The 12,882-nt window shown below is 37.6% G+C and overlaps 1 protein-coding gene across 1 annotated transcript in view; it reads right to left on the bottom strand.

The window, feature by feature from the left end:
• Positions 1 to 12,882, bottom strand: part of ZSWIM6 (zinc finger SWIM-type containing 6) — a 192,644-nt gene that overhangs the window by 65,288 nt on the left and 114,474 nt on the right. The window contains exon 3 of the mRNA XM_059417938.1: positions 3,492 to 3,848. Within this exon, the coding sequence (XP_059273921.1) occupies positions 3,492 to 3,848 (357 nt within the window). The remainder of the gene's footprint in view (positions 1 to 3,491; positions 3,849 to 12,882) is intronic.

Here is a 12,882-nt window from a genome sequence, read left to right as displayed (position 1 = left end):
AGTAAAAGTGATGCTTCTCCTTAAAATAAAACTTACCTCTTAACCAAAATCTTTGTGTTCAAGACATCTTTCTTCTCAAAGAAAAAACACAACCAAAAGATCATACTAAAAAGTACTGCTTTTACAGTTTGTGGAGAATGCTTTGGAGGTGTTTGGAGGCAGGTGGGATCATATGGTCAAATAACTGAAGAATATTTTTAATCCTACCCTCTAGTAAGTCATCAGTCTAAGAGTTAAAATAAGACCCTCCAAGGAGCAGACTCTCCATTTTGTTACTTAAGGTCATGACCTGCTTCCTACCTCTCTACTTTTACCACTTGTTACACTACAATGGAAAGCAAGAAGTGGCTCATGTAATTGGCCCATTTCCAGGCTAGGAGCAAATCCGGTGATAAATTAAATGCCGAAGAAGCTGGTAGGATAAACCGTTCAAGTTCACTGCTCTTGTGAAGCTGCTCTCATACAAAAGTTATTTGAAAATCACATTAAGCCTAAAGCCAACCTGCATTCTGTCCTTGCTATTTCCTTAGATAACTTTTTCTTCTAATTTTAGAAACTGTGAAAGAAATACAATGTCACATGAACACCTTCTCACAACCAACTTTAGATGACATTGATTTGTCAGTCTTACTACTTCAACATGGAAGTGAATTTCTGAAGCTGTAGATAAGAAATTCTGGATGCTGCTGTTCTTCAAAATAAGGAAGACACATGCAAAACAAACAACTGATTGTTGATGTGGACCTCATTATTCTCTAAAACTCAGAGAATAATGTAACGCTAATTGAATATATAAATTCGGGGGGGGGGAGGAAGAAAGAATACATATAAATGTTTGAAGAAATGGTATATGCTATTTCACTTCCACTGAATAATTTAATAAGAAGCCACAGGCTCCTGAGAAATCTCTGAGATGACTGTAAACTAGCCTGAATTTTCAAAAAGCAAAAGACTGAGGCAGGAGATAAGACAGAACAGAGTATTACTTGAAAAAGTCCTTAAGTGCATGTGCTTTTGGTGGGTCAAAAGTACTTCAGTGCCACAGATGGTTATAATACTGTTATTTAACAATGGCAGACTCTACTAACTAAAATCCTTTACACACGTTAATAAAGCTGAGCCTAATATGGGGAGTACTAGAAAAAATATGGCTATATGGGTGTTCCTCTGACATAAAAACCATTTTAAAAGTATCTTAGAGAACCAGATTTGTAAAATAATGCCTGCAATAGCTGCTCTATTCAAAACAAGATCCAAAAACAGTGGAACGGACAAACAGTGATATTTTCATCGCTAGAATATTCTAGAGTTGTACTGTACGATAAGGTACATCAATGTTAATAGCTAGCCACATGTGGCTATTAAGCCCTTGCATTGTGAAGATGCTGTGGTTTGAGATATACAGACAAGACAGCAGACTTCAGAGACTTACTATGAAAAAAGAGTAAAATACGTCAACTTTTTGCTGAATTGTTATTTATGAATACTCAGATAAATAAAACATTAGTTTACTTGTTTCTTTTTAAATAGGCTATGGGAACATTTTATTTTATTTTTTTTTTTTTTTAAAGATTTTATTTATTTATCAGAGAGAGAGAGGGAGAGAGAGCGAGCACAGGCAGACAGAATGGCAGGCAGAGGCAGAGGGAGAAGCAGGCTCCCCGCTGAGCAAGGACCCCGATGTGGGACTCCATCCCAGGACGCTGGGATCATGACCTGAGCCGAAGGCAGCTGCTCAACCAACTGAGCCACCCAGGCGTCCCAACTATGGGAACATTTTAAACTATACATGCAGCTCATGTTATGTTTCTTTTGGACAGTGCTGCTTTAGAACAATGAAAATGAATGAGCTATAGGTACATGAAATAATTGGCATAAATCTTACAATCACGACTTGAATGAAAGTCAATAAAACTGAAACTAGTATTTAATGATGTCAACAACAAAACACAAACCACCACAGATGATTACCATAAAAACCAGGCAGTGGCTGCCATGGGGAAGAGAAAGGAGCTTGTGAAAGAGAGGGGCTATATAGAACCCTCTCTAGTGCTGGGAATAGTCTATTTGGAACCTGTGTGTTGGTGTTCACTTTATTAATCTACACATTCATATTTTATGCACTTTTCTATATGTTTTATCTCACAATTTTAAAAGTTTTCAAGAAATAATCTTAAAACTTACTTTCCTTAAACATTTATATTCACCAAAATTAATGACTTTGAAGAAACCTAAAAGAATAGAGTTAAGAGACTGGTCTCATCAATATAACCAAAGAAATGTAAAATGTAAAGAAATGTAAAAATGATAGGCCCAAGAGCTGCTTAGTCAAGACTATGTTACATTCTTTGATATATTTTTGAATATTTTAAAAATTATGTCTAAATATTTTTAAAGCACAGCAACCTATAATTTAACTGTATTATTTATCCTGTGTTAACATACCCTATGAAATAGGCGGTGGGTGTAGTTCTGACAAATTGCACATATATTCTTGTAAGTCAACATATTTGTGATGCACAAAATAAGCAGCTGATAAATGTGTTTACAAATAAATGAGATAACGTTCCACGTATAAAAATCCAAAAAAAAAATTTTTGAGATTTCTTATACACAATGATGGTCATTTCCTAAATTCTCTCTGAACAAGTTGTAATATTTTTCTAAGAATAATTATAAGTTATTTTCTTACTATGAGGCATCCTGTCAGAAATGTCCTGCTTTGGGAGTGCCTAGGTGGCTTAGTTAAGTGTCTGACTCTTGATTTCAACTAAGAGCATGATCTCAGGGTTGTGAGATCAAGCCCCAGGTCAGGCTGTGTGCTGGGCATGTAGTCAAGTACTTAAGAGTCTCTCCCTCTATCTCGGCCTAACACTCCCCCCATCCCGCCCCCGCCGCCGCCAACTAAAAAAAAAGGATGGAAGGAACAGAGGGAGGAAGGGAGGGAAGGGAGAGAAAAGAGAAAGAGTGAGAGAGGAAGGAAGGAAAGAAGGAAAGGGAAAAAAAGAGAGAGAGAGAGAGATGTCCAGCTTTAGAAAATAAAATTTAAAAGAAAAGGAAAAAAAAATTGGGAGTATGTGCAAGTCAGTTTACTGATAAAAGCTGACAAAAGTGAATTAAATGACTAAGTCTGTGTTTTCTGTAATGAGTATCTAGTATCTGATGAAATTCTCCTAAATGAAAAAGTGTAAGAGACAAATTTCAATAAATGAGAAATTTTCTGAGCACAAAAGGCTTGGTATCTAGTAGAATACACAAAACACTTCAAAAGAAATATTTTAGGATGCAAAACTAAACTTAAAAATCTAAGCATGTCAACTTTACTTCAGTAATAAAAATAATTTAATTTTTTTTTTAAATCTCTCTTGGCTACTTAAGAGCAATGCTGATGACCTAAAATCACATTTAATTCATTTTTATGCAGAAGAACTGAATTTATAAATGAAACAGAATAAGAGAAGAACTCTACAGAATGAATGTCTATAACTTACCGTGAACTTGGTTGATTTCTGAATTCTGGGAAAGAATTTCATCTGCTAATTTCTGAGCAGTTGGCAAAACTTCTGTGTGGTGCACTGTGATCAAATACTGTACAAACTTCTGTAGTTGGTCTCTATTCATTTGAAAGAGAGTCTCTGAAATGGGAAGATGCAGTTTGACCTGATCTGGCTTGCGGATGCGGTATAAAGACAGTGCCACAACATGAGCACAATAAAATATGTCCTTGTTTCCACAGCTGCAGGTCACTGAGGTAATCTTGCAACGATCAAAGCTGATGGCCACGTTGCAAACAGTTTCTGGCTCCGATTGTATTGCAGGTTCTGTCACTGTGCCACTCAAGTGGAAACCTATGTGAGAGAAAGGGAAGAGAGAGTTTAGCTGCTGCCTTCAGATGCTATAAAGGATTTCTAATTCTTTGAAATGCGTAGTACTTGACAGCTCCAAGAAAAAAAAATGACAGTTTTTATTTTCAAGTAAAAACATTCAGGCCACTCAAACATCCTCCGCACCTCCCCTTCTCCACATCTTACAGGTAAAAAAAGAAATGGTATTCAACAGACATGCTGAAGTATTTGACATAGCCATACAAAACCACTTATAGCAATATACCGCCATCACACCTACAGGAAGTTGTTAGTTCACAGCACTAATAAGCCATAATTACTCCAAACTGTGGTATACCAGACAAAAATCAGTGGTTTTCTTCCTTTTCTTTTTTAAACTTTTCCAAGTAGAGTAGGCCAGCTTGGTTTTCTACTGAACAAACTCTCCCTTCCCTCCACCTTTATTCCAGGCAGACACAAGCATCCTCCAACCAAAAATTCAACTCTGGGGTGGATTTTTCACACACATTGATAGGATAAATTTGTTTATTTAATAATCCTTTATGTAACATGCATGACATATGTCCCAATACAGCAATGTCCATTAGCAATGTCTACTGGTGGAACTGCAAAGCCCATCAGATCTCATACATACCACAGTCTAAGTAACTCACAATAAGCTGAAACACATGTAAGTTTGTTAAATAGGTTCACACACAGCAATGCAAATACGCACGCACACGAGTATACAAAATCGCCAAATGGAAAGGGGCTTCGCAACTTAAACTTAGAACAACACACAAATCCTCCACATCCTCCCTGACCAACAAGCCATTTGGCCACTGCTTATAATGGTCCAGACACGGGACATTCACCCCGCACACGCAACAACCTCCCCCGCCCCCAACCCTTGGATAGCCATAGAAAGAGCTCACAGACTTCTAAAAATTGCCTCCCACCACACTGCCAGCAGTCAGTCCTGGCCTGTGTGGCCAGTGGACAAAACTTCCTCTTTACGTTTCTATAAATATTTAGAAAGCTAATCCTAAATTTGGGGGAGGGGGGAGGGACTTCCCCTTAGTTTCACCTCTTTCTCTGATAGCCAAATTCAGAGGTAAGGACTAAAGGAGATCACTTGGGGAAACTTCTGGACACTGATCTACCTCAAGATTTTGGGTACCTGACAGAAACCTAAGCTCCAAAAGGAAGCCTCTGGCTCTCTTTCAGCTTTCCACTATCTATGCTACTTGACTAAAGTTCACTGAGTAGGTCACCATCTTCATTCACAAAGAGAAAGATTTTTACCATGTGGGTTTGGAACCTGAGAGGGATGGCAGACATAGAACATGACAATGACAGCCAGATGATGCCTAAGATTCACAGGTGGGGGGGGGGGGGGGGGCACCTGAACCCTACTTACTATCTTCCTCAAGGGATGATAATCAGGCCAGAGAGTACTCACTACTCAAAAAAATCTTTCAGAGTAATATAATTTCATCCTAATAATTCATATATAGTAACATAGTGGAAAGAGAAACGTGGTAATAATCATTACCAAATAAATAAATTTAAAAAGAACAATCCCTAAAGTTACTATTAAACTTCATGACAAGAAATTTATTGTAATATGATATATTTTGTTTTTCTTACAAAGGGATTATCTGTTTCAGAATGAGTATTCCAGTCTCCTTTACCTCTTTCAGTCAAGAACTTTTTTGAAAACAAGAATTAAAGATACACAGTGATGCTAAAATCGTATTTTTAAAAATTTTTAATGATTTTTTCCCCATAAGGAATGTCGCAGAAAGAGTAAACACCCAAGAAAATTTCAAAGGTGAAGAATAATAAGGGAAACTTACCTTGTTATATACCAGATGTACTATAAGCATACAGTAATTTAAAATCCACAGGACAGGCACAGATTAAGATAGATAAAACAAACAGTGGATCGTACAAGACAATTCAAAAAGTTCTCAAGTATATTCTGTACGTTTAGTGCAAGGGATCTCAGTATTTTCCACCCGTAACATACATATAGTGTACAAAGAAACCAGTAATCGCTATGGGGAAAGATTTATCATAAATTGACCATTTATAAAATTGATCCTTCCCAGCTTATCATCTTTCCTAGTCCACCAAAGTCAACATCTTTGTCTCTCCATGAAAGTAATATTGGAGAACTTCTCCAATCACAGGCAAAGTCAAGACAATTGAAGATCCAAGATCCAGACTAGTTAGTATTTAGTCTGTAAGGGGATAACTTAACAGGTGCTTCAAAACAGGCTGATTTAACTACCAAAGAAGAGCCCCTTATGGGGCACCTGGGTGGCTCAGTGGGTTAAGCAGCTGCCTTCGGCTCAGGTTATGATCTCAGAGTCCTGGGATCGAGTCCCGCATCGGGCTCTCTGCTGAGCAGAGAGCCTGCCTCCCTCTCTCTCTCTCTGCCTGCCTCTCCATCTATTTGTGATTGCTCTCTGTCAAATAAATAAATAAATAAATAATCTTTAAAAAAAAGAAAAAGAAGAAAAAAAGAAAAGTGATGAATCCTTCACACAGTTTTACAGAAAAACTGTTTCAGATGTTAAGTTAGAAAGAAGTAAACTATATTGAATGCTGCTATCATGAAATGATGCCAAAGGTAAAAGTTATTATTCAGCTTCATTACAACAAATATTTATTAATCTCATACAGTCTTTTAAAAAGTAAATTATAGAATATTGTGACTGCCAATTTAATTCAAGGGGATATGTGTGAGCACACATATAAACATATACACGTTTTACAGAGTAACAATCTGATATCATCAAAGATTAAAAATTTTTTAAAGATTTTACTTATTTATTTGACAGAGAGAGAGAGATCACAACTAGGCAGAGAGGCAGGCATAGAGAAAGGGGGAAGTAGCCTCCCCACTGCACAGAGAGCCCGATGTGGCTGGATCCCAGGACCCTGGGATCATGACCTGAGCCAAAGGCAGAGGCTTAACCCACTGAGTCACCCAGGCACCCCAAAGATTAAGATATTTCATGAATGTTCATTTTCTAAGCAATTCTAGACATCTTTCAAGTATCCAAACTCCTTTAAAAATTCCAACCATTTTTCTTAGAAAGATTTTCTAATGTCTTAAGTTCTACCTTGCCACCCTAATCAGCTGACCATCTGGTGTTACCAAGTGACGGGGGCAACACTCCCTATAACAGGCATCTGCAGGAGACAGTATTTTTTTAAGTGGGCTTTTTGTTACTTTTTTCCACTGTCAGCCATCACAAGATCTCCTCTCCCATACAGTTAGTCTTTTTCATAGAAAATTCTTTGCCCTCAGGCCAGCTGTACCTCTAATTTGACTAGTTTTGTGGCAGTTATTCAATACTCTGGGGTTATTTGTATGGGGGCTCCCCCATTTTACCTTTAGATTAGGATATGTGATGTTGCTAGAGGTGATTGACTTCACTTTAAATAAAGGAAAATTACATACACATAAGTAAGAGCTGGTATGTTATTTTATAAGACTATGCAATACTAAGTCAGTATGCAGGAATTTCATCAGGCCTCCTTTTAGGATTGTGTGGTCCTCCTGATTTGAGAAACCTTTGAAATCCCAACTTACTCTCAGCTGGTACTAAATCATGCCAGAGCACCCACAGAGGAAACAAGAATACTCCTCCCTCAACTGCCTAGACAGCTACATAAGCCATCTTTCCTCCAGCCCTTACTCCCTACCCACAGCTGATTTTGTCTCTTGGGTTTCTGAAACAAAATAATGCTCCTAAAAATGGATTTTGCCTTTCTGGAGTTCAGGTAAACTTTGATGACCCACTGTTGTAGATTCACAAATACAAAATCTCTTTCTGGTATAGTTAACTGTTCTGTATGACAGAACTGAAGACAAAGAAAGGGGCAATTCTGCACTTTGTAGTAAAACATGGGCAATTAATTTTCAAAGAACTAAAACTGAAAAAAATTACATAAACCTTTTCTTATGTAAAAATATGTAAAAAAAATACATGAACTTTTTAAATGCTTTTTATCTTAAACGTATTTACTTGACTTTCCAAAATACAATCTGTCAAAGACAGTTATCCCATAAGAGCAAACCTCACAGGGCAAATTGTCTCATCACCATCAGGTTTTATCAGTGAGCCCCAAAAAACATTTGTATCCACATTCTCAATCTCCGGACCAAAGAAAAACAAAGCAAAAATCAAGGCACGGCACTGTAGAAGCTTTGGTAGTTAGAGGCATTTTGATTCCCGCCAAGCTCTCTCACTTAAATGCTGTGTGCTCTGGACACGTTATTTAACCTCTCTGAGTCTTCCTCTATTCATTTGCAAAATGTGGCTAGAAACACCTCCTCGGGTTGTTTTGAGGATTTAAATGAATTAACAGATGTAAAGCACCTGGCACATAGTAAAAGTGCTCATTAAATTTTATTTCTCTTTCCTTCCCTTCCCAGCTGGAGAACAGAGGAGGGGTGTAGGACACATTCCCTTCATGTACAACACTTTTTTTTTTTTTTAATCTTTGCTACTGGAATCTTGGAGGGGGGCTGGAGGTCTCGCGTGAGAAATGGCTTGTGACAGAAGCGTGGCCACTGAAAATGTCTGAGGTAAGTGAGCCGGATGACACTAGAGGGATCACTGCTGTTTGACAACAAAACCAAACATCTTCAGAGTCAGTTACACCTTTGTTTAATTCAGCTTTCCTTCCCCATTTTTCAATGAAGTTCCACCAGCACACAGTTAATTTTGTGCATGAGTATTACTTTATACACAGAGAAACCAGAAAACAATAGGGGAGAGATTTATTTTGTTTTAGTACCCATACACATTTCTACAATGTTATAATGCAGCGATTCTCAAAATGTGGTCAGGATATACCCACAGGATCCCCAAAACTCTTTCATGGGTTCTTAAAGATCATTTTTTCCCCATAATTCTACCTAGATGTCACTGACCTTTTAAACTCTCCCTCCCAAGCGTACATTTAATTTTCCAGAGGCTACAGGATGTGTGATATCACAACAAAATGAACACAGGGACAGGAAAATCCAGCTCTTTCCACAAAGACAGACATTATGAAGATTTTCAAAAAATGTAATACAAAGACACCTCTTCCACTAAAATATCTTTTGCTTGTGGGCTACAGTTATTTTGTTCATAAAGGTATATTCTTTATTATTAAAGGTATGTTAACAACTTTATTACTGTTATTTGGTGAATAGGTTTTTTTTTTCTCAGCTTTAATTTCAAATAGTAATAGGCATAATCCTCATAAGCAAAGGAGATGTGGGATCCTCAATCATTAAAAATGAATCAGAAAGACCAAAAACTGCAATTATAATGTGTTGCTAAGAAATGGAAAAAAAAAATACTCTTCATCAAATCATTTTTCAATGGCATTACTTGCACCTGGTCAGTAGTGAGTTAGACTCAGCAGAGAAACACTTAAGGGGCAAATTTCTCACCCATGAACACATATTCATATCATCTACATTAATCTCACATTAACAAGATTAAAGTTTCTAGAAAGCAAATATTTACTCCATCACTGATATTCTAAAATGAACTTTCCCTGAAAACTGATTTTCCTATCTAAAGTTGGATCCTCCGCAGCATTTTAAAGGGGACTAGGAGATGTGTGACACCAGACTGAAAAGACAACTGCTTTAAAATACACAAAGAATTTCTAAAGTTTGGCTATTTTGTGTGTGTGTATGCGTGTGTATATACATACATACATACATACATACATACATACATTCAGTTAACCGAAAAATGGCAACAAATGCAAAGCATTAGAAAATTTCTAAGCAAAAACAAACTGGCAGACATGAAATAAACACACACTAAAAACTACTTCTTTCAGGGTACATTCTTTTCAGAAAAATATGCACCCTGTGCATGAGGCGCTCAAGTAACATATTCTTTGTTGAAAAGGATTTAACAGAAGCACTGGTGTAGTACTTACACAAATACATCTTTCACCCTTTTCCTAAATAAAAAGAACCCCTGGGGAAATTAAAAGGCAGATACCAAGGCAATGTAATGTTATGGCTGAAAGGGTGGTAAGGGTTATGAGAGGTTTTTCTGTATTATTAATTTTTTTAAGCTAAGTCTAAAAATGCAAAAGTGTTAACATTTAACACTCGCATAACAAAGTATTCACTGGTTGACTAAACCCATTATATTGGCTAAATGCAGAGTAACTAATAGCTGATTATGTGTCCCCTTGGTAAAACGGATGAGTTAATCATTGCCTCCAAACACCTAACTTTCACCTTTCCTAAGTCTGATAAATACCGCACACAACCTAACAACATGCCATGCTGCAATTATCAATTTAAAAACAAAAAAATCTAATTCAAATCAAGCACAGTTTCCTGATCGGTGACACAGATGTGATGGAGAGCCCAAGATGGCGGCACTAAACAACTCAAAAACTGACTTGTCTAAAGTATGATATTCCTTCTACAACTACATAATTTTCTCAAAGGGAAACCCTAAATTAGAGAGACTGCATCCTCTAAGCTGGCTAATTAAATTCTCTAGCCCTCATTTCTAATACTAAGCTTAAACAGCTTATAGAAAGACATTAGGAGATTTTTGCCGGCAATCACTAATGAAGCAGTTTCCGTCTTCCACAAAAATTATTTTTTAAAGGAAAAGCTTTATTTTTAAGTTCACCTTAAAAATGTCTATCTGGGATGGAATCACTCCTACACCTCATTAATATTTGAGAGAAAGACAATGGCAAATTAATGCAAAGACCAGACTGTAACCCACAGCACACCATATAAACAACATAAAAATTTACGGAGCGTGCACTGGATGGGTCCAACCAAAAGCTCCCAGCGGCATTCTGTTCAGCATCGCTTTTATTTTCTAGTTAATGTATATTCTTGCACCATTTCATATAAGGATCCATATGATCACAATAACTGTGTTATTAGATATGAATGGCAATAATTATTTAAAATTATTTCTAAAGAAAAAACACTTACCATTAATTTAGCTACCTGCAATAAGCACCTAGAAGGAGCATTAGTTTAAAGAGAATGCACTGAATTAAAAAAAAAAACGAAAACAAAAAACAAAAAACCAACACATCATTCCTTGTCCTGCCAAATCTTGAAGGGCAGAACTAATTTTCCAGAATGCATTTCTGTATTTTAACATGTATATTTTAGGGAAGCAAACACTGTCTAGCCTCAGAATGGGAGGGATGGGAAGGGGTATAAACAAAATTAGGCAGAATTTGACTTATCTGCACAACTGTAAAGTTGCACAGTGCTTAGGAATTTTCATTATTTGTCCTATCTTCTAAATTCTACTTTCTTGGGTCCCAACCTTTTCTAATACAAGCAAAGTAGTTCTAGCCTTCCACCCTTCTTAAAGGCCAGATCAGACCAGCTCCCTTGCTCCATCTGCATAGCCCCCAACTCCTAAATGCCACCCCTACCATTCAGTGATTCCTCCTCTTCCCCTCCCCCACATGGTCTCTCACCTGGGTCTTCAACTTCAGAAGTACAAATTAAGTTTATTAGAGCCCTTTGGTGTCCAAACACCAACTCTTAGCACCTCTACACACCTTTGTCTTACTTCCCAAGGTCCAGGGATCAAGGAGAGGACAGAACATCCTTTTCACCTGTCTATTTCCTGTTGTTGCTTACAGCCAAACCACCTTTAGAAATGCTTGGTTGTTTGCTTTAGGAGAGGAAGGTAAAGGGGAAACTCTAGAGACTAATTCTGTTTACCAGAGCCAAGAGCTAAGGAGAAAAAGTGTACTCAGAACAAGGAGGGGAGAACGCAAGCTTCAGTGGTCAAAATTCTCCACCCACACCCTGAAGCTCTGGGCCCAAGCCCTCAATCCCAGCATGAGCCCCCACATCTTGGCCCTAACCCAATTCCTAATGCCCAAGGCCCAGACTAGGACACACTTAGCTCTCGCAACCATCCTGCAAAGTAGGCTATGATCATACTCCCCTTTTTACAAGCTGAGGTTGTCTCTGAGAGGTAGCAGTAAAAGACACTCTGAACTAATAAGGAGGGCTCTGAAAAACTGTTAGGAACATGGGTTTCTATAACCTAAGTGATAAATATGCACATGTAAAAACTCTCCACACCAACACATAAATGATCTAAAGGGATGAAAGGAGGCAAACTAACAGATCCAGACAGTAAGCCGGTTAAGGTTTAAGACCCTTGGAGGCAGGGCACTATCTTTTATCTCTGTAGCCCAAAGATCCACAACAACTCCCAGACAAGCCTGGCCCTTTGTAACTGTGTCAGTGAAGGAAGTGATGGGGCTCTTCAAGACGTGCTTGCCCTGCCCTGCAAAAGTCACAAATAACTAAAAGTTTTGGCCCCAAGCCCAGGATACTTTAAACTTAACTAACAGTTATCTCTAATTTAGAGTCCACTCCCCTCTTACACTGCATTAAACTAGCAACAGAGGTCTGTGACATCATCTAAGACAGCAGGATCTATGGCATTTCCATCACAGAGGACTACCCTGAAGCAAACTTAAGAAGCATTTGTTAGATGAAAGAATGCACAAATCCTCTTAGGCTCTTGGTATGTGGGACATATAGAATGGGGCTTCTCGAATTGAAATGTGCATCAGAATCACCTGGAGAACTTGTTATCCTAGCGATTGTTGGGCCCCATTTTATGATCCCAAGTGATGCTGCTACTGCTGCTGCTGCTGCTGGCCTGGGGAACCAATGATGGAGATGATTAGAATTATAGCCTAAACAAGTTTTTTCTAGTCAAAATACACTTAAGTGAACAAAGTAAACAGAACAGGAAAGAATATATACCTTGTCATTATAAAGAATGACATTTCTAGCTTATTATGTAACCTATATGCTCCCCAGTCCACAAAGTCAGGTATGGGATATTAAATTGGTCTCAGCATTAAGAAAGAAAAAAATTTTTTTTAAATCCCAGTGTAACAAAAAAAATGTACTAATTGTTAATACTTATAACTACAACATCCTACTTTAAGAAAAGCCTTCATTCAAAATCTAAATTAAAACTTAAAAATTAAAAAGGGTATT

Source organism: Mustela nigripes, chromosome 12 (assembly GCF_022355385.1).
Source record: "Mustela nigripes isolate SB6536 chromosome 12, MUSNIG.SB6536, whole genome shotgun sequence".
Taxonomy (NCBI): Eukaryota; Metazoa; Chordata; class Mammalia; order Carnivora; family Mustelidae; genus Mustela; species Mustela nigripes.
The sequence above is the reverse complement of the archived record's forward strand: the minus strand, read 5'-3'. Positions and strand labels throughout refer to the sequence as shown.